The 26787-nt window shown below is 42.9% G+C and overlaps 1 protein-coding gene across 1 annotated transcript in view; it reads left to right on the forward strand.

The window, feature by feature from the left end:
* The first annotated feature begins 361 nt into the window (after nt 1-361).
* LOC308334832 (connector enhancer of kinase suppressor of ras 3-like) overlaps nt 362-26787 on the forward strand; it is a 40694-nt gene continuing 14268 nt past the window's right edge. Inside the window, exons 1-3 of the mRNA XM_080791699.1 lie at nt 362-602; nt 15094-15257; nt 25776-25978. Coding sequence (XP_080647825.1) covers nt 551-602; nt 15094-15257; nt 25776-25978 — 419 coding nt within the window. The 5' untranslated portion in view covers nt 362-550. The remainder of the gene's footprint in view (nt 603-15093; nt 15258-25775; nt 25979-26787) is intronic.

Here is a 26787-nt window from a genome sequence, read left to right on the forward strand (position 1 = left end):
GAATCCATGGGTGCATTTGGTTCCTAACTATCCACATAGCTGGGGGACTCCCTGGAACTCCCTGAAGGACCCCTGGGGGTCCCCAGACCACACTTTGGGAACCTCTGCCTGACTGCCTTACAGTACAGGCCCTAAATCTCAAGAGAAATGTTCAGTGCGAGATTCTTTAAAGTTTGTCGAGATTATGAGCAGAAAAATAAAGAAAAAAAGGAACATTTTACTTTTTAAACTCCGAACCCCACGTTGATTACCACTGCCTGTAATTGGACACCACCGACTCATGGACCCGCCCCCATGCGCTCGTGTTGCTGCTGCAGCTTTTCACAGGGGAAGGGGAACTTGTTTCAGTGTGTAACACACACGGCGCAGTGAGGACTGAGGAGGACGCAGAGAGCGTGCGTGTGTGCTTGTGTGTGTCAGTGGATATCTCCGTGTTGTTGTAGTAGTAGTCAGTTACAAATTATTATGTTAATTGGTTAAAAAAAACTGCCTGGTTCGTTTCGGGTGTTCCCGTGCGTGTGTGTGTGCTCGGGTAGAATTAAGTAGAAACATGGACCCTGTTACCAAGTGGACCCCGCAAGAAGTTGTGGACTGGATGAAAGGTTGGTACTAGAATAAAAAAGCTAAATAAATAACGTCTCCACTAGACCGCTATGACTTTTGCACAATTTGCTTATTTTACTTTGTCAACGCAGCCGCTTGCTTTATTTATTTATTTAGTTTCCAGACACAATGAAAGTTATTCCCCGATAGTCACAGAACACTTAGTGCTGTGCTGCTGAGTCCTGAGTCCTGAGTCCTGACCCAGACCACATGTGGACCCACTATCTATAGTTTGTTTGCCAACCTGTTGCTGCTGCTGTCAAACACTTTGGAACATTGTTTACTGTAGGACTAGTGGCCTGAGTTGATGTTGATTTTAGTTTCTTGTTATTATGTAGTAGTATAGGTACTATAGGTACTAGGTAGTAGGTAGAGATAAAGATAAGACAAAATATTACCTTTTGTACTACAGTGGTTAATAGGCAGTGTAGAATAACGTGCTGTTTACAGTTTATGTAGCCTAGATGCTATGAATCAGTTGACATTGCCATTGTATGGTATTGTATGGGCCAGTGGATAAAGACCCAGTGGTTATTGTGTTGACATTTATCTATCTATCTATCTATCTATCTATCTATCTATCTATCTATCTATCTATCTATCTATCTATCTATCTATCTTGTTGAAATGCACTATACAAATACAATTGCAGCCTTGCCTTGTCTTACCAAACTTGAAATTGAAAAAATAAATAACCCCAGCAAAACTGTGCCTAAACCTTAACCACAGTCAAATGAATACAAGAAGCCGGTGGGGGCTAGTGGTCCTCATTAGTGTCTAGTGTGGTTGAACACCCCCCCCCCCCCCCCCCCCAGGGTTTAAGCGTTCCTCTCTGGCTGAATGGAGTTGTTATTGTGAGCAGGTTTGACCCACCCACTCATAACCTAACCTCTAATGCACTGTTGGTGTTTTTAAATTAACGTAAAAAAGGCTTCAGCTCTCCATTCCACTGTCGGAAGTTTCAAACAGTACTAGGGGGCGGGAATACAAGAGCGATCGCCCCCAAAACATGATCCCCCTGGGTCAAACCCGGCGGCGGTGACCGGTGTTCCTAAACGGTACCTCAGTAGCTGTGCCCTAAACTATACCTATTACCTAACCTTATAGCCTTAATCTCAGTGAAACTATTCCTAAACCTAACTTTAATCCAAACCTTAAACTCAGTGAAACTATTCCTAAACCTAACCTTAATCCTACAGTAACCTTAACCTCAGTGAAACTATTCCTAAACCTAACCTTAATCCTAACCTTAACCTCAGTGAAACTATTCCTAAACCTAACCTTATTCCTAATCTTAACCACACTAAAACAGTACCACAACCGATGGGCGCAAGCGGTCTGTGAAAGAAATGTGGTGAGATACAGATATCCATATACTGTATATACAGTAACAGTATATAATTTTGGGGGTTCTTGGAACAAAAAAAGTTTGAGAACGAATGGCTTAGAAATAGAATTAGAAGGCATTTTGTAGAATCGGCCTCAGGTCTTTATGGGTTAAAGCCATTTAGATCTTTGCCCCTATCAGACAAACTGTGTGTTTTGTGCCTTTGGGCACCAGCACAATGACACATGACACACAAATGGCTGTTGCTGTGCGTGTGTGAGTGTGTGTGTGCGCGTGTGTGTGGCTGCGTGTGCGCCGTGCATGCGTGCGTGACGGCCAAAAAGAAGTTTGGTGCCTGCAGCTAATATGAAGTGTGTCTGCGTGTACACGTGTGTGTGTGTGTGTGTGTGTGTGTATGTATGTTTGTATGTGTCTGTGTATTATGTTTTTATTAAAATGATTTTATTAGGCTTATAGGATTAGACTTTTGCAGCCTGATTCATAGTTGACCGCCGGACGGAGTCATGACCCAGAAAATAGCCGATCTACAAGCTCACACCGTGTTGCGGCGAGACACGCTGTGTCTCCTATTTCTGACTTATAGTTGGGGTTAAAAAAATTGGCAATTTTTTCATATTCATAAAATTGTGTGTGTGTGTGTGCGTGCGTGCGCGTGTGTGCGTGCGTGTTTCCTGGGGAGATGTTAGAGGTGGTGTTAAAATAACTCTGTTTATCTTGGCATAGTTTCCCACGGTGCCGACGACACCTCGTCTGCACGTCTGTGTCAAAGTCACGTCAGTTAGCCAACATGCGTACATAACAAGGCAAACATGGACTGGGTGATATGGCCATATAAATGTCCTCGAGGCGATACAATGTCTCCATGATTTTCAGAGATATCGTACCATATATATCCGATATCGTGATGCAGTGAGTGAATGCACATATATGATTTTGCAGTTCTATACCTTAATTGGTACTTAAAAATAAGAATTGAGATCACGATGATTCTCACACGATTCTCATTTTTTCCATGAAAATATTTTTTGTATTTAGTCTGTATTTGCTGAACATTTACATTCAAAATGTGGCACCTGGAGGAGTCAACTACTGTGGCTTTAAACAGTACATCAAAGTGCTTGACTTAAACCTCTCTTAAAGTGTCTCTTGTAGCAAATATATAAGGGTAACTACTAACTAAAATGAATTGGACACCAACCAATGCTGCACGATTCTTGCTCATATTTAGAAATAATATTGCATAGGTGTATGAATCTACTGTAGATCGCACTCTTTTTTCGATTAATTGTGCAGCGCTACCAAAAGTATACAAAATAGATCGGCAATTTTTGGCTAACGTTCCCCGCCAGAATATGGATGCTGCCTGGGGTTCCAGTGGTTCACCACCAATTCCAACCTGGCATCCCTATTTTGTGATGCACTTAGTTACTCTCCAGCAGTGTTGGTGGCATTCTGAAACACGTGCTCCCTCCCATGCAGCGGTCACTCAGCCATGAAGTGACAACATTGAGGCATTGATGGTGGTGGTGGGTGCATGGAACTGTTGATGTGTGGATGTAGATATATTATGGATTTGAACTGTATTTACCACTCTGTCAATGACTATGCCAGTGGTTTTTACAAGCCCTTCCTTGGAATCCCCCCCCCACCCTTTCTTATATCTGACAAAAGATATCCCCCCCCCCGAGCCTGTGTTTGAGAAGCACAGATGATGAGCTGGTTTATAGGCAGAGAGGTATAAATACTGTGCTGTACATGTGTGGAGGTTTACATGGAATGCTCTCTCTCACTCTCGTGTTCAGGCATGATTCACATATTTCTCTGGTTTTGTGGCAGCAGGTGCTGTCTGTCATACAGGGGAATTTAGTTAATTGAATTGTAAATCAAAATTTCACATTCAATCAAGGTTGACAGAGTACAGAGGCACTGAACAGTACAACCACAGTCTTCTACGGTTGGTCACTGGGAGCTGACCAGTACAAGTCATCATAATGACTTGATTGGCTGAGCATGGAATGTGATGTATGATCATAAAAGCACTTCACACGAGTGTGTGTGTGTTTTAAAAAATTACACATGTGTGAACTGAGTGGTGAAACTCTCCTCTCTCCCCCCCTCCCTCCTCTCTCTCTGTCTCTCATTAGCAGGCAACAGTACAGCACTGTCTCTCTCTCTGTTTCTGGCACAACAGCGCCCCTACTGGTACTAATAGTCATACTCGAGCTCATTAACGTCACATACATAGGCGGACACATAGGTGAACAACACGGACATTGCTGTTCCTTGGAGTTGTTGCACCACTCAAAAATCGTCTCTTATAGGGACACCTAACACAAAATGTTTTCAGATGGGGATCCACAGCCAAATGCATATCAATTTGGGGGACCTTGACAATGACGATGTTTGAGAACCACGTTGATCTCAGATGTTGAGGAGAAGCAGGGAAGAGCAGTGCTTTAGCTTTCCCAGACTTATCCCCGCTGGCCCTGCTGGGGATTTGAACCGACAAACCGTGGAGTCTTAACCTCTGGATATAATATATGAGCGACAAAACCAATATTGACACCACATCGTTTTCAGCAAGTGTTAATCCTGTAATGTCCTTTTGGACGTCAACCGGCATTTAGATTAGATAACATTCTGATGGGTTTCCTGCCGATAAGCAGGAGAGAGAGGATCTGGAGACACAAGGTTTCCCATCGCCTCTGACAAGATGTTCTTTTACTAGTGTTGCCATGACTGCATTATTATAAGTGACCTTGGAGCTTGTTCTTCTGTAAATCTGCTTGTGAATATCGGTTAGTTGCCGGTTTGCGTTTTGTTCTGGGGCTTGTTTTTAATAGTATAGGGTGCTTATTTGGGCTTCCTTCCGAAATGTTGTTTAATTAAAACCCAGTGGTTCTAAAACATTTTCAAATCAAGGACCACCCAAATTAATTTGCACACAGATTGTGTTCAAAATGTTGAACTTTTTTTCTAGATTTCTTTTGAAAATAGAAGATCTACAAGCTCACAACGTGTCAGATCAATATCAAATCAAATATCCAATGCATATAGGATTCAAGTGCACATGTAGCGTAGTTGCTTCTTTTCGGCTCGTTTTCACAGACCTGGTTGCTTGTTTCTTTCGCAAAGTCTGGCAACGTTGGTGCTTGCACCTCTCCCTGTAGTCACAAATCTCACCATCATGAAACTTATAGTTGACGATTAATTCAATTGTCATACAAATAATAGCTTTTGGCAGGGTCCCCAAAAGGCTGTTGAGGAGCTGTGTACAAATGGAACCAAATGGCTGCACCTCCCACAGTTAAAATAGTGTGGCGGTGTTACATCAATAAGTGCAGCTATAAGTTAGTAACATAATATAAATAGTACAGAGTGAGAGTGTAAAACAATCGTTCAACATCAACTGAGGCATTCAAAATAATTGATTAAAAATGACAATCATCATAAGATAAATCGGAATGGCATAGACTGCCATGCTCACCGATACCAGCATTTTAGGCACTATCGGCAGCTTTTTATCGATAGCTTACTGGTATCGGTATGGGAACAGCTGTAGTTGAAAACATCCATGCGCTCCGCACTGTGTGTGGAACATTGTGTGAGGACAGTTGGACCAAAATGTACTGTTTGTGCATGCCACTGCTCCATATGACCGTATGGCGGTGGAGAGAGGGGCGTAGTGTGTGCGACTTGTTTTGTTACCGTTCAGTGTTTGTCTCAAGACGTCTGTCACCTCCTACGTACATATCTTATCAGGAGAGAAGCTGACTTCCCCCGGTAGCACACCACGTTTTTTCACTGAATCAGCGGAAACGGACAGATGCCATCTCGTTCTGGGATGTTCTTCCTGTTCCTGCTGAACCTTTCTTTCCCTTGTCACTTTTACGTTCATGGTTCAGCCGTGGTTCAGACGGACTGACACTAAACTGTTCCTGCACGTGACGTCTTTGTTAGGGCTGTCACCATTATGAAAATGCACTTACTAAATAATTGCGATTAACAACTGAATTGTCGTTGAACATTATTGGAACATTATGAATGAAAGATTACATTTCTTTTTGGCTTTTGGCTTTTCCTTGGTCCTCCCGGGCCAAGGAAGACTTTCAAAATGATTTGTAGGGTCAGTCTTATGATTGCATGGGAAAACATTGAGGTTGGGGTAAGGCCGGGGATTAGACTTTCAGGGTTGGAGTTATGCCTTATTTAGTGTACGTACAGTAGGTGATCTACAAGCTCACAGCGTGCGTTTGTACGTGCATGCGTGATGGCTCTTCAAGGTATTCATAGCCCTATGCTGATATGAGTTGCTGGTGGGAAAACTATTTTATTATCAGCATGATTCACTGTTTAGTCTCCTTAAGGACTGTCAAACACTGCCACTCCCATGGGAACCACATGCCAGTGATGCCACTCACACTGTAGTGAAATATAACTCAGTCACCAATGACTTCTGTTGGTGTGTATGTGTGTAATTATTTTGTAGTTCATACTCTTGTTTTGGTTCTTATAGTAGTCTTGGAGAATGTTTCGCTTGCACTGATGTTATATTGGATGTGAATCCCGATTCCCTGGCTTGACTTCCATACAAATTGTGATTACTGGTTACTGGTTTGGCCGGGATGCATGGCCGGGATTGTCCCGATTACAATCTGTGTGTCCCGAGTCCCGACAAATATCTTAAAACACTAATGTCCCGGTTTTCAACATTCACTACAAAATGTACCCACGCGCGTACCCACCCGCGTCCCCATTGATTTTAGGGTCCCCGTTTGAGGGGCTGGATAAATGGTCACTGGTCCACTATAGGTTAAACTGATTTCCAAGTTAACAGTCGAGGAAAAACGCAACAATGTTCACTCACATCCTGAACAATCTTTAGATCCTACTGTATTTTATAACAATGGTCTTTCTTCAGGCTGTTAGGATGTCGTGTTGGCTTTGTACTTCATGCTGTATGGACCTTGTGTTTTGCGTCCTAAGCTTGTTGTGTGTTCGTTTAATGCGACCTAAAGAATGCAGCACTTTGTTGAATGGTTCCAGCCTCGTGTTGTTGTCGGAGACTGTTCCCACAAATCCCCAGAATGCTCAAGGAAATCCTTTTTTTCTCTTGAATAGGCTTGGTTTTTAACAGAGTACATGCTTCCTTTGTACCGTTCTGGGGGTGTGTGTGTGTGTGTGTGTGTGTGTGTGTGTGTGTGTGTGTGTGTGTGTGTGTGTGTGTGTGTGCGCATGCACAACAGGCATATATTGAGGGGAGTGACATACCCACAGCGCAAAAGAGACAGACAGAGAGGGAGAGTATAAACATTGTTTTTATTGATCTCTGGGCGTGTTAGAATGCAGGGTTCAAATTCCACCGTCATTCTGTCTGTGGTGTGGGGCCACCCGACCCGTGGCAGACAACACCGCACGTGCCTGACTGTGTGAACAACACTCATCTGATGTACGACCAGGCCAATAAATCACAGTTGAATTTGAGAGCACACACACACACACACACACACACACACACACACACACACACACACACACACACACGGTATCAATGAAAGCAGTGGCTGATTCACTGCACTGACTGAGCCAATGTTTGGATTCCCTCTCTGAGTGTTGAAGTATAATGATTGTCCATCCACGCGTTTTTTAGTTGTTGTTGCTGAAGTGTAGTCACATATTGGCCATGATATTGGTTGAATTCATGTGAATTTCAACGCTATTTATTTTCTAGATGCCTTGATAAAGGTTTGTGTTTTGCTGGTTCACTAACAGTCCCCCAGGGGAGGGTTATTTTGAGGGGTCGTGGCCTGAAAAGGTTGAGAATGAGAACCACTGTGCTGAGCTAAGGGTACATAGTTAAACTGTCACACACCCAAGTCCAGGAGATAAATGTTTTGGGTGAAAGGTGGAAAAGCTCTCATTAACCAGGGAGACACCATCAAGTCTAAATGAGTGTTTTTATCGTTATCGTGAATGATTAACCTGCAGTCTGTTTGTAACTCTGTATGAGAGAGAGTAGCATGACATTTGTAACGATGCCCACAGAGTGCACACACACACTCACATGTGGATTAACTGACGTTAGCCTACTTTTCAGCGTTTTTGCTCATTCTAAATATTCCATCATCCATGAATTCAAGGCTTCATGGGATGTGTAATAGATAGAAGATATGTAGTTTTTTGGGTGAACTACTCCTTTAAATGACTTCTTTGCCATCACAGAACATGATAACCTGTCTTACTTTTCTTGTATTAATTAATAATTACATTAGTATTGTGGTCTTTGTCTCATGCACCATGCGGTGGACATGGACATTATGTAAGAACATACTGTAGGCATAAATGTTGTAAATAAATAAAATTAATGAATACAAAAAAGAAATTTTGGCTACAAATGAAGAGTCTGCTCTTGGCAGCTTGAAGGACAATAAAAGCGACCAGCTGTTCTTAGACCTGGCTGTAGAACAAATCGTATCCTTCGTTGAGGCATATTGCATCACAACAAATGAGTAATTGTGTGTAGCTCTGTTTTATTGTTTTATTATAGTGTTGTAATGTTTTTTTGGTTTTTGCTCAAAGCAGCAGGTGTTTCTCTTCTACTGTCAAACTCTCATCACACTCATCCCGCTTTGTTTGGAAAGGTAACCCCTAGCAACCAGAGCTCGGCCTGTGAATATTTCATGTGTCTGTACTCTGTCCCTATGTGCGTGTCTGTGTGCGTGTGCATGTGTGAGTTTTGTGTGACAAAACAATACTAACTAATGGAGTCACAGTTAGCCAAAGTAGCAGATCTACAAGCTCAGAACACATTGCATGACAACGTGTTGTGAGCTTAGAGATCAGCTATTTCTGAAAATTTGGAGGGAAATATTAATTATATGAAATATTTTAGAAAAATGTCAAATAGGGTCGCCAGATTGAAACATTAAATCTCATATTTGAATGTAAGAAATGTTGTGGTGAGTTTTAAGTCACCCTTGTGGGTCGGGCGTCGGGCCAAAGCCTGATGGAAGGCGACAATATCATGGGATGATGAAATGAAATTGCAACAGAACGATACCAATGTTTTGACTATAAATTAAATCAACGGCTTGTTCTGTTTCTCAACAGAGAAAGTTGTCTCCGGTTGTGGTTTATTGCAGAGCGTTTAAGTGGATTAACAAAGACTGGATTAACTGTCCAACCTCCCAGGGGATTAATGGAGTTTTTAGTACTTTGTTTATCCTAGTCTAACTATAGTCTAACTTCTCAAACATTTTCATGTCAAGGACCCTCAAAATGATATTATTATATATTACATTTAGGCCTGTCACAAATTCACAATTATTACATAGTCGTCTAATCGCAATAATTTGAGATAATCGCAATTACTTTTGCATTACCGTATTGTTTCCATGTTGACGTGTGTGTGTGTGTGTGTGTGTGTGTGTGTGTGTGTGTGTGTGTGTGTGTGTGTGTGTGTGTGTGTGTGCGTGCACAGAGGCTGGCTGTACATCATGCGTTCTGTTTACAGACATCAGCCTCCTCAGGTGACAGGAACAGGATCCTGCCTGTCTGAGACACACACACACACACACACACACACACACACACACACACACACACACACACACACCACAAACACGACAACATAACATGACAACAGCTGGTTAGAACAGTGACAAACTCTGGACAGACAAGCTCCTGGCTTCTTGGTGTCATATTGGATAAACAGTCTTTAGTTGTATTTGTTTAAGTGGGCTCTTAGCATTTTTTGCAGTGTATCCTATTCCTAGCCATTATATTTTGTCTAACAAAATACAGTAGTTGACAGGTCAGGTAGCACACATTATTATCTTATTACAAGGTCTGTCTGTCTGTCTGTCCCTCCTCTCTCTCTCTGACCATTGCTCGTTCAGCCAGTGTCAACCATCTGTTGCTTGGCGTGGCATTCCAAACCAACCAGGAGACGGCTGCCCTGCTGTGCTTTTAATGACCGCATGCGCGCACACACACACACACACACACACACACACACACACACACACACACACACACACACGCACACGCACAGCATTGGGGGTGCCAGTTGCCAGTGCAAAACGTAAGACCATTTGGTGGATGCATTTCTCAAGTGTCTCTTTCTCTCTCGTGTATTTGTTTTTATTACACAGACCATGACCACAGTGGGAATCGTACCAGCAAACTCCAACAGTGTTTTGGTGTCACGGCTCCATCCCTTCAGCTGAACTACTGGAATTAACACATTATAATTAATACACTGTAAACTCTAAAACGCTGTTAGTAGTTCAATATGCCAGTTCAAGGTGGGGTCCAGGCTGGGACCCTCCCATGGGAAATCAGTTTAACCCTGTTTTATTATTAATTTAGACAATAGGCAATGTACAAGCTTAGCTCAGATTTGAGTTTGTAGATCAGCTATTTTTGATGGGACTTCGCGGCCAAATACCTATGAAATACCTACCTATCTTGTCATGCCGGATCCCTTAGTTAGGCTGATCAATTGAGTTGATCAACCACAACAATTATATTAACCATTATTGTCACATTATGAACATAGAATATTTCTCCCTATAGATACCTTTCAACCCATCTAAACTTTATTATTCATATAAAACGTTGGACTCATTCTTCGATTCTGTGCTTGTCTTGCTCCATTTAGCAGCCTTTAAGACATAAAAGTGAGACATGGCCAAAGCATTTCCGTGGGTCCACAGCCAGAAAGGTTGAGAACCCCTGACCTACGTAGTACGTACAGTAACCTACCTAGTGACGGCTTGTGTCAACAGTGGCTCTGTGACACACTTCTATGTTCATTCACTAAACCAAGGGTCATCGTTTCTTCTTGACCCTCTGGCTGCTCCCAGACGTCAGATTATATGGATTACTTTGGTTACTTTGGTTAACTGTTAGGCCCGCAGTTCCTTCCTTCACATCTTTCTCGCCACAAACCATGTTGTTTTCTTAATGCTACGTTCATTTCTTTCTAGCGGTTTTGAGATGTGCATAGTTTAAAGTCTCAACCTTTCAGCACAAGGCGCAGAGTCGCACCGCTCAGTAACCGTGCAGAGTGACAGCGCGGAAGTGTTGATTTTGACAACAAATTTGATTTGGTTTAGTCATAGTCTTTGGTCATCTGAAAAAAAGAATCACACCCGTGTGAAGTGAGGGGCGCTCTGGTCATCGTACATCATCATACACATCATCTCATTCTGGCCAACCGGAATTTGTCTCCTCACCTTCGTCATCCATGTTTGTGTTACGCATTGTTTGTGTTTACACGAACACTCGAAATTGTCCATTCATTGTCAATAGTCTTTTAATGTTTGTGTAGGACAAAGTTTGTGCACATACACCAAAAGCTGGACATTAGTGTTAGTCTAGTTAGTCTAGTCGACTAAATATCATTTATAACATTTTAGTCGACTACAATTGTCTATAATGTATTTTGGCGGGCCTTTATCATGTCATAATGGTTATTTTACACTTGGTAGAAAGCTGAAAATAGCCGATCTACAAGCTCACAACACGTCGCAATGTAACGCGTTGTGAGCTTGTAGATCGGCTATTTTAAGAGCGCAACCGAACATAAAATTGACTTGTCTTTTAGTTCTACTGCATCTCTTCCCCACTACCCTCCCTAACAGGAGGCTTTAGTTTAGCTTTTATTTGTTTGTACGAATTGTCAATATATCGTCATAGCTTCATTTTTATTTGGTTTTTCGCCATAGTTTTGGTCGACAACATCAACAGTGCAGTGCTGGCAGTCAAAGAGCGCTTTCTCTCTGTGGACACAGACACCTGTTTGCCAAGGATGAAGTGCCTGTAGCGACACGTCTGGGTGTCGTCGTCTTCTTAAGCCTGATTTATACTCTGTCATTATGTCGTGTCACACCCCTCAAATAGCTAGCAGAGCGTCAAGCTCACAACGCGTCGTGTTCACGACGCGTCGTGTTCACAACGCGTTGTGAGCTTGTATAGGTCTGCTATGGCAGACAACGCTGTCATTCGGCAGATTCTAAATCGGGCTTTAGTCGGCATGAAGCGGTAAAGCGCCACTGTGCAGGGCTGGAGGTGACGTATATATTATGCATAATTATATTCTTCTGAAATTAGCATAGAACAAACATGGTTTTCTGTAAAGCTTAGATTTTTGGGTATAAACCCGTACAACCGCACCTTGCGTGATTTAAAGACATGAATTCAAGTGCTAGTAACGTTCATTTTGTAATACCTGACAAATGGCCCAATTTGCCCATGAGTTGCAACTTGCAAGGGCCGGCCCTAGTACTTTGGTAGCCCTGAAGATAGTTTGTGGCCTCAAAACACTCCCAGCATAACCCCAAAAAGTGCTAAACCCCTTATCCCTAAACTTCTTTGCCTTTTTTACTATTTTGAAAAACAAGCTCAATGTGTTGGTGTAGATCGGCTAGTTGAACAATTTGAACATGTTTTTCAAAATGGTAAAAAAAGGCAAAGAAGTTTAGGGATAAGGTGTTTAGCACTGACGAAAATAGGGCCGTACGTGTTCTTAGTACTGTCTTATTGTGACTGTCCAACTGATAATTCTCACCTGTCATTTGAGTCACAGTCTCTCACAGCCACAGTAAGGGTTCTTTGAATCTTTTGTGAGCATTCAGGTAGACCGTTATGATCACACTTTTTGATTGCCTGCGTGTTTGGCATTTCTTCCTACTCCTGCAGAAACCATAGAAGAGTACAGAAACATGACTGCTCCACAGGTTGCTCAACATCATCACAGAGCCCAATTTACTTCCCATTGAGTCATCTCCTCTGTTCCCTCTGAACCTTGATTTCCAGGTGGCTAACGGGTCCCAGCCATTATTCCTGTCAAATTTGATGCTTGTATCACAAAGTGAAGGATTGTGTCACCAATCTGCTGCACTCCCATCCCATCGGCAAAGCACCGTTTAGTGGCGAGTTCAAGTTGAGCACAGCTGCTCCTCCCCGCCCCTCTCAACTGAACTTTTTCTTTCCAGTAGCCGCTCATGAAACTATACTACTAATCCCCAAATCCAAAAGGACATTTTTCTTTTCCATCCTTGTATAATTATTGCATTTAGGCTATGTGTAATAATGTTCAGAGGCATTATATTGCCTTTTGTTAGGCCAGATATTTGTTTTACATATTTAATTAATATGTCTTTATTTTGCTAAACTTAACCTGAAGCAAAAGGACAGTCACAGTTTTTTCTTTGTCCTATCACTATCGAGGTATTGAACAAAATTATCGAATATCACATGCTTTCCTAATATTGGGCGGCTTTAGTTGGTTCCTTATGTTCCAAGCGCTTTACAAAGTACATCACATTCACACACCTATGGCAGACGCAACCATGCAGGGTGCCAACCTGCTCATCCGGACCAGTTAGAGGTTAAATCAGTGTCTGTTTCATCGAATACCGGAAGACTCGCCCCGGTGCTTGCCCGTTTTTCCTCCCGGAATTGTCACCAGTGAGGGGGATAACTTTGTAATATGCTATTGGCTGTTTGTATTCTTTTTGGAAAAATATAAAAAGATACTCCTGTAGAAAGGCTATATTATTTTACTTATATTGACCCTATAAACAATTTAGTATTATTTAGTATATGTAAGGTTTTGCACACTCAAATGGTACCTCGTCGGATAATCCCCACATAGCCTACAACAACTTCTGTGAACAGACTTCAATGTAGTAGCTTTTCATAAATTATATTTGTACTTAGGCTGTCTGCTGTCATGAAAGTTTATAGTTAGAGAAATTCAAAGTCCAGCCGTCTGCTGTACAGCCTCTCCCACCCCTCACTGGGGAAAATTCTGGGAGCAAAACAGAAACGGGGCGAGTCTTCTTGTTACCGTTTCATTTTATGAAGAGTTATTGTTTAGAATCTTTTCGTTTAATCACCAGGGTTTGTGAAAAAACGGTTTTCCATGTCGTGAATTGAACGTGCTTTGAACAGCTTGACTCCATCTGTGAATTGAAGCAAATGGAAAGTTGACACCAAGTTGTGTGATTGTGTGGCGTTGTGTCGGGACAGTGTTAACAGCATTGATGCTTCATCAAAGAGTCAATAGAGTGTGTGGGTGTGCGTGTGTGCGAGTCTGCTGTCAGACTGCTATGAGATCATAACACACATCCTCTCCTCTGGCGCAAAGAATGGAGCTCTTTGTGAAGAAACTCAACTCAATCCTCTCCCTTTCTCTCAAGCTTCATTCATTATACTCCCATAGCACAACTGCACGTCCCCACTGAGGAAGTTGCTAATGTTACTCGGGAAGGGGAAAGTCTGGAGCTCTCTGTTGGAATTACCTCCACGACCTGAGTCCGGGTAAGCGGTTGAAGGTGGATGGATGGGCAGAAAGCAAGCCTGAGAGACGAGACCTTCTTTATTGAACTTTCACTAAGTCTTCATAACCGGCTTTCATTCACTCTCTGCCTACAGGCATGTTCTCAATGTGACATCAGTCCAACTTGTCTTACAGACTTTATTATCCTAAAACTTTAACATGGCTAACTCTCCCACATGTTACATCATTGTGAAGCACGCTAATAATGCAACTTTTGTTCTTGGTGCATTATGAGCTTGCAGATCAGCATATTTTTTGCTACTCATATGGGAAGGATATGTAGGGCTTAAGTTGTTACCGTGTGTGTGTGTGTGTGTGTGTGTGTGTGTGTGTGTGTGTGTGTGTGTGTGTGTGTGTGTGTGTGTGTGTGTGTGTGTGTGTGTGTGTGTGTGTGTGTGTGTGTGTGTGTGTGTGTGTGTGTGTGTGTGTGAGAGCTCCGCACACCTGGGGGGTCTCGACCTTTTTTGGATATGAGAAGGGGGGACTCAAAGGGGAAAATAAGGTTGTTTGGAAACCATTGAACGGAGTATAAATTAGGCTTGACACATCGTAATGCTTTCTCATGCATCCACCTATCACAACCCTCCTTCGTTGTGTCTCTCTTTCTCTCAGTCCATCCACCCTTCTGTCCATGTGCTAAATGTCATCAGATGGTGGTCCGTGGCTCAGATGCCAGATAAATAGTGGACCGTGATATGAAAAGGGTTGAATTATTTTTTTATACAAATTAACACTGTGAACAAGCAACGTAAACTAAAGTACCCTCCCCTCCCCTCCCATCCCCCTCTCCCAGGTCTAGACGACAGCCTCCAGCAGTACATCGCGTCCTTCCAGAGGGAGGGGGTGGACGGGGAGCGGTTGCTGAGGGTCACCCACCAGGAGCTCCTGGTGCTGGGAGTGAGCCGCGTGGGCCACCAGGAGCTGGTGCTGGAGTCCGTGGACCTGCTGTGTGCTCTGGTTAGTAGTAGCACCGTCACCATTACATCTAACACCTGCTGTGTGCTCTGGTTAGTAGTAGCACTGTCACCTTTACAACATTTAACACCTGCTGTGTGCTCTGGTTAGTAGTACAGTAGCACCGTCACCTTTACAACATCGAACACCTGCTGTGTGCTCTGGTTAGTAGTGGCCCATTACCATTGGGCGGGAGTGGCTCAGGGGTAGAGTCGGTAGAGCAGCCAGACGGTAACCATCCCGGTTCGATCCCGGGCTCCCCCAGAGTTGGTGTCGAAGTGTCCTTGACCAAGAAAGACGCTGAACCCCAAATTGCAGGTTGGTGCCTTGCATGGTTTCCACCGCCATCGGTGTATGTAAAATGCTTTGGATAAAAGCACTATATAAATGCACCATTTTCCATTTATGACAACATTTAAGTTAGTCGACGATCATCACACAAATGATTGCGATGAACGATTGATTTTAACAGTTTTTGGCCTTGAACATAAAGGATACATTTATGTTTGCCTGGTAATCAAAATATGCACGGGGGAGATGACAAATGATGGAAATATATACTGTATTAATGACATACCGGTATTCATTATTTTTATACTTAAAGGACCACTTCACCACTTTTCAACCTATCTTCATATAATAGGTCCTCACTAATAATCATGATAAAATGGCTGTGTCTCATAGGAAGGCTGTGGGCAGTTCAGAAACCCGTCCACCAGTGGACAAAACATCATCGACATGGGGAATCCAAGCTAATAGAAACTTCAGGCTTTCTATTCCTGAAAAGTTGCAATGGAATGCGAAAATGGAAGCTATCGTTCTCATGATAATAAAAATCACACCCGTGTGAAGTGAGGGGCGCTAATATATTAAAGTCTAACACATGTTGATTAGGTGATGTAATGGTGATGTGAAACAACACAAACATTAAACGCCATTAACAATAAAGAGACTATGACAAAATTTTCCCTTCTCTTTTGCCATTGTCAATGGCGTTTACAAAACAAACAAAAAAATCTTGTTTAAATAAATATCTGCCTAATGATGATGTCACTGGTGGACGGGTTTCTGAACTGCCCACAGCCCTCCTATGAGAAAAGAATTGTGCCATTTTATCATGATTATTAGTGAAGACCTATTATATGAAGATAGGTTAAAGTGGTGAAGTGGTCCTTTAAACAAATCGCAGATCCACAGGCTTACATCCACATATCTACAGGCAGATCTGCTATTACAGCTTTTTATGTATATAAACATTTTTTCAACACTATTATGACAAAATTATTGCAATTACCTCAAATCATTGTGATCATACCATTATGTAATAATTGTGACAGGCGGCCTACTGGTTTATACACCCTGCTTTAAGCCTCTTAGTTGGACTTGTCGTTCGTTTCATAACTTCAATATTGATTAAATAAACACATACCCACTGTGTCCGTGTGCTGTCAAGTGGGTGTGGACTAGACACTCGATACCAACTTCATTGTTATGTTTTCAATACTAGCACATCTAGATTGGCTATTTTTCCTATTTGTGTGCATATAAACTAGGGCTTAAGAGAGGTTAAGCAACCAATATAGCCGTGTGGATGTTGCTGATGAGTTTGGGCTGGTCTCCTAGCAACGTGACTGTGTATATGGATGAAATCATGGTTGTAGGCCATTGTTCGTGACATCAGGTGTTGAAGTTTCAGTCAGGTGTGTTTACATTGTCACAGTGTGTGCTGTTCATGGGGGGTGGGGCGGGGAGGAACAAGGGATTACACTGGAATGTTAGGTCGTCTGTCTGTCTGTCTGTCTGTCTGTCTGTCTCTTTGTATGCATTTCTGTATCTGTGTGTGTACAGTGGTGGAAGAAATACAGATTTACAGACCAGCGTAAACATTTTTCAGAGTTTCTCAAACATTTTGGAAGATTTCAGATCTATCAGCTCACAACTTGGCGCCACGATGCGGACGTGTTGTGTCAGCTTGTAGATCTGCAGTCTTCAAATAGATGAAGTATAGGCTTAATGTGGTTAATGCATGTGTATTAATATTATAAATCTGCAAAGTAACATGTAACTAAAGTTGTCAACTAACTGCAGTGGGGGGGAAAAGTACGACATTTAAGTGCTCTGGCTGTAAAGAAGTGAAGTTTTATCACCGTTTTTGTCGGATAATATCTTTGATCCAGTCAGCCTGGACTGACGTCTTATCTCTGTATTGATATGACTGGTTTCTATTGTGGCTTTATGGCTTCCATGCCAGAGAATGTGCTCAGGAAAATATCATGCATGCTGCTAACTTCTGTTATCTTCTGAACAGAGCGCCTCCACTCTGTCACAATCAGACAAACCAAGCTAGTATGTTACAGTATATTGACGCTGTCATCTTTGTGTGTGTGTGTGTGTGTGTGTGTGTGTGTGTGTGTGTGTGTGTGTGTGTGTGTGTGTGTGTGTGTGTGTGTGTGTGTGTGTGTGTGTGTGTGTGTGTGTGTGTGTGTGTGTGTGTGTGTGTGTGTGTGTGTGTGTGTGTGTGTTTGTTTGCAATTGCATGCGTGCATGGTTTTTACCTACTGTAATGACATGACCAAACTATGGTTGCCAGCTTGAAAGCTGTTAAAGATGTCCGTGTTATAAATATTTAACCAATGAAGCTATTAGCAAAATAGCAACATGATGATATGATGAATAACTAGAAAAAGTGCCCCTCTGGGCACAAGTCTCCACCAGGCCAGGTAAGGTTGTGGCCTCCTGGTGGCGCTATAATAGGCCATTGTGAAAAGGGTGGCATTTGTTCTTATGCCTTTGATGGCAATTGGATGATTTGAGGCATTTTGTTCCAAAAATGTGTTTTGCAAAAATTGGGATATATTCCTGAGCCTAGTAGGAACTAGGAAAGTGCATGAAAGATTTCACGTAAATTGCACACTGCATTCATGATTGGATGCTTTCACGGACGGACGGACACACACACACACACACACACACACACACACACACACACACACACACACACACACACACACACACACACACACACACACACACACACGGAGTGAAAAACATACTCTCTCCCCATGCCTTCGGCCTGGTGGAGACAATAACTACATTGGCTCCATTTGGAGCCAATGTGCTACTTTGGCTATTTGTTTTTCCATTTCCTGAAAATGTTTTGGACATACAGTAACTGCACAACAAGGTGTCCACTGGATATAGTGAGGATTTTCTTTTTATCAAGTTCACTTGATGTGCACAGTGTACACACGGCAGGCAGTCATGTAGTGGACATCTTACTCACTGTATGTGCAGTCGGATAATGTTAATGTGTCGTCACTACAAAACAAGATTACTTCGATTGGAAAACGGGTGGTGTTAGCACTGAATCACAAAGAACGTTTTAAACAAATTGTATTGAATTCTAGTGTGGTTTACAGCCTGATGCGCTGCATTCCGTGCATTTGTTTTAACATTTTTGAAAATATCCATGACCATGACCTATGACTCCAAATGTGGGCAAGGTTTCAGCCCATTGACCCAAACATTTTTTACAAAACGTAGTGAAATTATTCAAAAACTCTGAAACGTAGTTGCACGTGAAAAAAGAATAGCGGAGACCTACTTCTTTGGCCTACTGGAGTACTGGCAGTGTGAGTGTGCATACAAACGTTGTTGACGCTGAATGGGTCCAGCTCTGCTCTGCACACACAGACACACTGACAGACCCTCTCATAGATGGATAACTTCCCGCAGAGCCACGCTGTCAAAAGCATTATTGAAAAACTGTCATTGTTGACAGTTACTGTACAAGTGTACAGCGTCAGCAACTGTCCTATATGAGTTTACAATCAGTGCTGTGTATTTCCAATTTCCAGTACTTTTACTTATACTCCTCTACATCCCAGAGGCAAATATTGTACTTTTACTCCAACACATTTATTTGAAAACTTTAGTTACTAGTTACTTTGTATATATTTGATTATTATTATTACAAAACATACAGTAACCACTTCAGCCCTATATACATTTCGGCCATTTGAAAATAGCCGATCTACAAGCTCACAATGCTCTGCTATTTTCGTAGATTTATTATTATACATTTTTAAATGGGACATTCTGCACAATTTGTACTTTTACTTTTGGTACATTTTGAAGCCAATACTTTTGTACTTTGTACTAAGTAAATGTTGAATTCCGGACTTTTATTATATTGTAGTATTACAATATAGTATTGTAATACTATTAGTATTTCTATATTGCAGTATTGAAACTTATTTAAGAAGACTTTTTCCACCACTATGAAGCCATCATGGCTCCGAGTGACGCCTCCTCTGAGAGTTGTGACAAACATGTCATGTGACAAACATGTCTGAACTGACCGACCTCAGCCGTGACCCCCACAGAGAAAAACAGGGAGTTCATATTGTTTTACACTTTTGGCCTGATCTGGTTGACACTGTGACCTTTTACCTTGTGGGGAAATCTCTAACCTTGTGGCCAAGACGAGTTGCAGAGAGAAAAAACATACAATGTGAAATGCTGTTCTTTATGTATGTAGTAGTAAAGTGATTCTGAAATATTCACTAATTGAGAAAGAAAAAGTGGCAATATGGGAAATTGTGCCTTTTTTGATAAGATACAGTAGTCTGACAGGCATTGGGGGGAGAGAGAGATGGGGAATGACACGCAGCAAAGGTTGTCGGGATCGGGAGTCGAACCCGCGACATGTCACGCTGTCAGAATTAGCAGCCTAGGTGTCCAGATGGCTGCACCAGCCGTGTGAGAAAGAGAGAGTGATAAAGCAGAGAAACGTGGAAGCTGGGAATAGAGGGAGAGAAACATTGTTGACTTGTCTTTGTATGCAGTTGTTAGCCAAAATGTACTGAGATACTGTACATGTAGTGACTGTAGTGTATGACTACTAGTCCGGTAATTAACACAGTTTTTACTGACTGTATGTCCTAGTCCTACTAGCTTAAATGTACATGGTAAACATATGTAGAAAGCTGCTGTAGTTGTCGTCTGTAATGAGAAGCACACCTGCAGTCAGCACATGGAAGTCTTTAATCTGAGGTGGAAGAAGGTTCACTATCATATGGACATCAAACACCTTGTCTGTCTGTCTGTCTGTCTGTCTGTCTGTCTGTCTGTCTGTCTGTCTGTCTGTCTGTCTGTCTGTCTGTCTGTCTGTCTGTCTGTCTGTCTGTCTGTCTCTCTCTTGTTCGTTCTTCCGCTGCGTTGGTTAGTGTGTTGATGATGATGAGAGCTTGCCGGTGTTGCCCGAGGCAGGGCAGATGTTGTCCACATCTGGGCGTCCTGACGTGCAGCCCGGCTCTCTGAACATCTGCAGCTCAAACAGCCATGCGGCCTACTGTACTTGAGCCCAATTTCATATGATTGATTTCAGGCAGAAACCTCTTATCGCCATATTCAAACTTTTGTGATCCGTTTGTAAAGTAACGCCCTACAAGCTTGAAATGCGGGCCGTATCGCTGCGCTTTGAGCTTGTAGATCTGCTACTTTTGCTGTTTTCTTTTTTACTTGAATCCTGAAAAGTAACAGTTTTGGCCATATGAGGTTTCCACCCGACAGAGACGACATGTTGTCGTACAAAAACAGCGGAAACAGCTGATTGACGAGCTCACAGAGCTTGTAGATCTGTACATTTTAAGATCAAGATGTTTTACTTGACTGGCCACGAGCACACAAGAGTACAATTCTCAGTGTAGCAGCAGTAATTACACAAACAAATAAATACTAAAGAATGGCAACAGTAGTAAGAAAGATGGTAAAGTACTGTATAATTATGTACATTAGTCATCACATACTTGTGTGCATGGTTCCTACTTAAATATTATCCATATATTATAGATAATTAAATCCTCCCAATGCAATAAATCTACCGTAACGGCACGCCCTGAGAGACTTACAGGATACGACAAGTCTCACATTCTTCTTTATCATTCTATATCTGTTCTGTTGACAACACACGTATGTGCACACTCATGCGCACGCTCGCATGTGCGCGCGCGCACACACACACACACACACACACACACACACACACACACACACACACACACACACACACACACACACACACACCGATGATAATGTAAAATGGTGTTGATTGGGGTCAGTTTTTTACTTTTGATTGATTGGAATTTGGATACTTTATTATCTGCAATTGAGGCAATTTGAGTTTGGAAGTGCTCGTTGGATATCACTGAACGGCAAACTGAATTAGCATATAATGCACATAATGCAGGAGGCAGCAGGACGTTGCTTTACTGATAACGAGTGCTTCCAAACTCTGACATCATCTGCAAGGATGAATTTGTTGACTAAGATTTCTATGGTGGATTTTTATGAAACAAACACTTTGCAGATTGAAAGACGATAATTCAAGCTTTTCGTACAGCTTGTTGGACGCTGTTTAATACAATCGGATAGTACTTTTCTGTTTGGATGAATGGGCTGTCAATGGGAAATTGCACATAGTTACCACGACGCGGTCTGCATATGGTCATCAATTGTGTCTGCTCATTTCTTCGTGTCATCACTTTCAATTTCACCTGTTTAATCTGTATCCTGTCTGACTTCTCTATTGTGATTGGATAATTTACTGAACAAACACTCTACAGTGGCAATGAGTACTATCAGAATATAGTGCCATTTAACACTTATTTTAATTCTGAGGACGTATATATTCTATCGATTTGGAGGTCATTGGCACAAAGAAGTTTGAGAACTACTGATTTAGAAGGCATTTGTATAATCTGCCTCAGGTCTAAATGGTTAAATGCATCTTTGATAGAATACAAATGTTCCCTCCCTTGCCCCCTGACCCCGTTTAAAATCCTACCTGCGGCTTTTTACTGCATAACACCCCCCCCCTCTCTCTCCTGCCTTCTCTCTCTCTATTTACTGTCTTAAAGGTTTTCCCCCCAAGCACCTGTTTTTATGGGTTGTTAAACATCGCCTTTTTACCTTTCCTACAAAGAAAAAACCTAGAAAAAAGAATTCCAGAAATCTTTCGAATGTTTCCACAAAAACCTCAGATGTTCGTGAGCTTTTAGATCGTCTACTATTGTCACTGAATGTTCGCCCCCCAGAATAGCACTTGAAGTTGTTAATGCTGCAGAGGGACAGGCCTGAAGCATCACACTTTAGTTTTTTTTGGTGGCTTGTTGCCAGAGATGGGCAAAATACATTGAAAATGTATTTTGATACAAAATACAAATACTGGGTCAAAATATGTATCTAAATACATCTTCCATCCCAGCGAAATACAAATTACAAAATACAAAAACGTATTTCAAATACATGTATTTCAAATACATGTATTTCAAATACTGCCCATCTCTGCTTGTTGCATTGTCCTCTGTTCTGCCTCCTTAGCAGGAGGAAAACAAACGCATTGCACACACACACACACGCACGCACGCTCGCTCGCTCGCACACAAGCACGCGTGACCCTGGGGGCTTGAGAGAGAGAGAGAGAGAGAGAGAGAGAGAGAGAGAGAGAATCAACATCATCTGATCTGAACCCACTGGAACAATGCTGTCATGGCTTTTCATCTGTGTGTGCGTGTTAGAGTGAAGTGAACAGAACCGTGTGTAGGCCTACAATACGTTTGTGTCTTTGTGCGTGCATGTACTGTATGTGTGTGTCCTTGTACTGTATGTGTGTGTGTGTGTGTGTGTGTGTGGGTGTGTGTGTGTGTGTGTGTGTGTGTGGGGGGGGTCTATTTGACAGGTGGGCGGGGACACATGTGCTTCCTGTTCGCCACGAGAGCACAACTGATCCCAGTGACCCTTGCACAAAAGAAAACGTTTTTTAACCTTGTGCTAAAAGTAAATGTAACTGTTTGCTATTTGACAGGTATAGAAAATGTAACTACATTTCCATCACACATACAAGCTCTCGGAGTGCTCCAGTGAGTCACAGAGGAAGATTGCGTACCACACACATACATAAGGATTGTGTTGTCGTCGGGCAGAAACCTCTTATCTCTCTCCATATTCAAACTTTTTTTCCCTTTCGTAAATGTTATGCCTTATATTTGATCATACTGTAGCTTCACACAATTATTAAAAGTAACGGATCTACAAACTCGAGAGCTTGTAGTCGTAGATCTGCTGCCTTAATAAATATTTTAGAATTTCGATTCAGAAAAGAAACGGTTTTGGACATACCATGAGGTTTCCACCAGACAGAGATGATGTCGTCCTTCTCACAGCTGTCCCTGGTTCGAATCTGCATGACCTGAGGCACTTGACTGCATGAAAGGAAAAGAAGAAGACCCCCCCCCCCCCTACTGTTTCTCTGTTTACTGTCCTAGCAGTTTGTCCTAATTATTCCTAGATTTTCTATATAATTGTTAAATAGCAGAAATAGCCAATCTCCAATCTCCCAATGCTCATTGTGAGTTTTTATTTTTATATATATTTTGTTGCTATTCTTGAAATGGGGCTTATGTGGCTAAATGTATAGGTTTGGGGACGCACGCATGTCGCTCACCCTATTTTCGTCAGTGCTAAACCCCTTATCCCTAAACAAAATAGTAAAAAAAAAAGGCAAAGATGTTTAGGGATAAGGGGTTTAGCACTGACGAAAATAGGTCCCTATATCTAAAATGTCTGTCTGTCTGTCTGTCTGTCTGTCTGTCTGTCTGTCTGTCTGTCTGTCTGTCTGTCTGTCTGTCTGTCTGTCTGTCTGTCTGTCTGTCTGTCTGTCTGTCTGTCTGTCTGTCTGTCTGTCTGTCTGTCTGTCTGTCTGTCTGTCTGTCTGTCTGTCTGTCTGTCTGTCTGTCTGTCTGTCTGTCTGTCTGTCCTTCTGTCCGTCTGTCTGTCTGTCTGTCTGTCTGTCTGTCTGTCTGTCTGTCTGTCTGTCTGTCTGTCTGTCTGTCTGTCTGTCCTTCTGTCTCTCTCTCTCTCTCTCTCTCTCTCTCTCTCTCTCTCTCTCTCTCTCTCTCTCTCTCTCTCTCTCTCTCTCTCTCTCTCTCTCCCTCCCTGGAACACACGCACTCATCATGATGTCATTACCGGCTCCTCACAGACATGGCTTACTTCCTATGTTCATTTCCTTCCGACCAGACTCCACCTTCACTTCCTGTTTTAACAGTAGAGAGTGCATCTGTCTCACATGTCCCTCATGAGTCTCACATGTCCATGTGCTCACTTCCTGTTTAACAGTAGAGAGTGCATCTTTCTCACATGTCCCTGTGCTCACTTCCTGTTTTAACAGTAGAGAGTGCATCTGTCTCACATGTCCCTGTGCTCTCTCTGTCCCTGCTCCTATACTCTGGTTATCAAAGTGGGGTCCGGGGACACCCAGGGGTCCTCGGGGGGGGTTCCAAGCGGTCCCCAGCTAAATGATTAATAGTTAAGAACCAAATGGAGGCCTCTAACTCCTAGAGATGTGAGAAAATATTATTCTCCTGTTTCGTCCCATGCAGTGAAGTGACTCCCAACATTAACATGGAGTGTTATTGAACGGCTTAGTGTTAAAGTTATAACAACGGCCTAATGCTTCTGCTAACAACTTCACTGCGATTTGAGTTGAGAGGCTTTGCTTTGACTGAAGCTGACGCAGGCCGGAATATTTTCTGGTCAGATGATCGCTATGGTGACTGGGCCCAAGGAATGTGGGAGTTCTGTGTGTGTGTGTGTGTGTGTGTGTGGGGGGGGGGGGTCCAGGGGTCATGAGAATGACTCTGGTGGCTTTAATCGCCCATCAGTCACTGCGGGTTATGACAGAGTGTTACGCGGTCTCGACCCGACGTGGTCAGGAATGTGGTCTTCTGGCATCATATGGACGGGTGAACCCGCTTGGCTGAGGGTGCCGATCTCAGCTGTCCCTTCGCAGGATTTATAAAAACATTCGTCTGGTCTTTGGTCTGCCTGCCAGCAAGCTGTCTCTCCTCCCCCTGTCTGCCTCTGTGTGTGTATTTATGTTCATAAGCGCTTTCAACCTGGTGCGTGTCTATTTTTGGGAATGTCACTGTCAGCGAAAACATTTTTCAAATGATGTTCAATTACAGCAAAAGAATATCAGATCTGCAACGCGCCGCGTTGTGAGCTTGCAGGCATCAGGACCAGACTCCAGGTTCAGAAGCACTAGACCAGTCAGTGGTTCATCAGGACCAGACCCCAGGTTCAAAAGCACTAGACCAGTCAGTGGTTCATTCTTGTCTTAGTGGGTCACCTCTGTAAATGTTTTGTTCCATTTGTACACTCAGTTACACACCCGTATGGGGCCATTTGGAACCCATGCACTCAGGGACACTTTGAGAGCCACTGGTGTATCGGAGTGTTTCCAGTGAGCCAACACGCACAATAGCAGCACCCTGACTCTGTTTGACCAGACTGGAACACAGCCTTCATTAGTATCATCGGTAACGCTTACAAGGAAGTGGCGTGTGTGCATAGAGCCCACTGCAGTATAGTCCAAGCGATTTGTGATGAAGACGTGGCCCTTTTTAATCCTGTAGAACTGTGGAGTGGCGTGACCTTTGACTCCTCTGATCCCTGTAGAACTATGGCGTGGAGTCGGACAACCTGAAGACGCTGGTGGGCCGGATGCGCTCGGCCTCGCACAACCTGCACAACGCGGCGTCCGAGCGCAGGAAGAACCCCGCCTACGACGGCGTCACCGCCCACAAGCCCTCCAACGCCTTCCTGACGGCCGTGGTGGAGCTGATCTCTGCCGCCAAGAGTCTGCTGACCTGGCTGGACAGGTAATGACATGCCATTGGTTGAAGATTGATTGATTGGCCCTGTCACATAATTGTCTAATCGTAATTATTTAATCGTGATAATTGTTTGCATGTTGGAAAATTTTCTTACATTTTAAAATAAACTGTGAAAAAAAAAGCAGAAATGGCAGCAGTTATAGTATAACATTATTGGTGAACTCACAAGTGTGCGTACAAAAGAACAAACACACACACACGCACACACACGCACAAACGCACGGAGGGACAGTAAGGCATTCTTCACTTAACTGTCAGTGAGGAATTCAGGTGATGAGGACATTAACAGCGTTGTTAACGAGTGTCTTCCTGTCGGGCTCCTTTAAAGCAGCGGTTTTACAGTCCAGACATTCCATCTGTTTTCAGGACGTTTTGTGGGCTTCATGTGTGCAAATGGCTACAAAAAAGGATGTTTAAACTCTTTTTAAAAGTAAGTGTTGCTAGCAAAGTTAGCAACACTGCAGAGCTCAAGACCCTGATGACAGGAGAGTGAGGAAGGCAGCGCTTCAAGAGTAGTCCCTGATGACAGGAGAGTGAGGAAGGCAGCGATCCAGGAGTAGTCCCAGGTTGGTGTTGGCTAGTCCACACTCTCACAGTGTGAGACGGGACCCCCGTGGAAGACCCTCAAGGACCCCTGGGTGTCCCCGGACTCCATGTTTAGAACCAGTCTCGATGCAATGCAAAACGACACAGCTGCAAGACGAAACGCTTCGACATAACGCAAAGACATGTTGAAGAGTGTCTCTCACATCAACGTGATAACATATTGTACATTTATTTACAGTAGATTGGTG

The sequence above is a fragment of the Protomyctophum bolini genome (assembly GCF_963924005.1).
Source record: "Protomyctophum bolini genome assembly, chromosome: 19".
NCBI lineage: Eukaryota > Metazoa > Chordata > Actinopteri > Myctophiformes > Myctophidae > Protomyctophum > Protomyctophum bolini.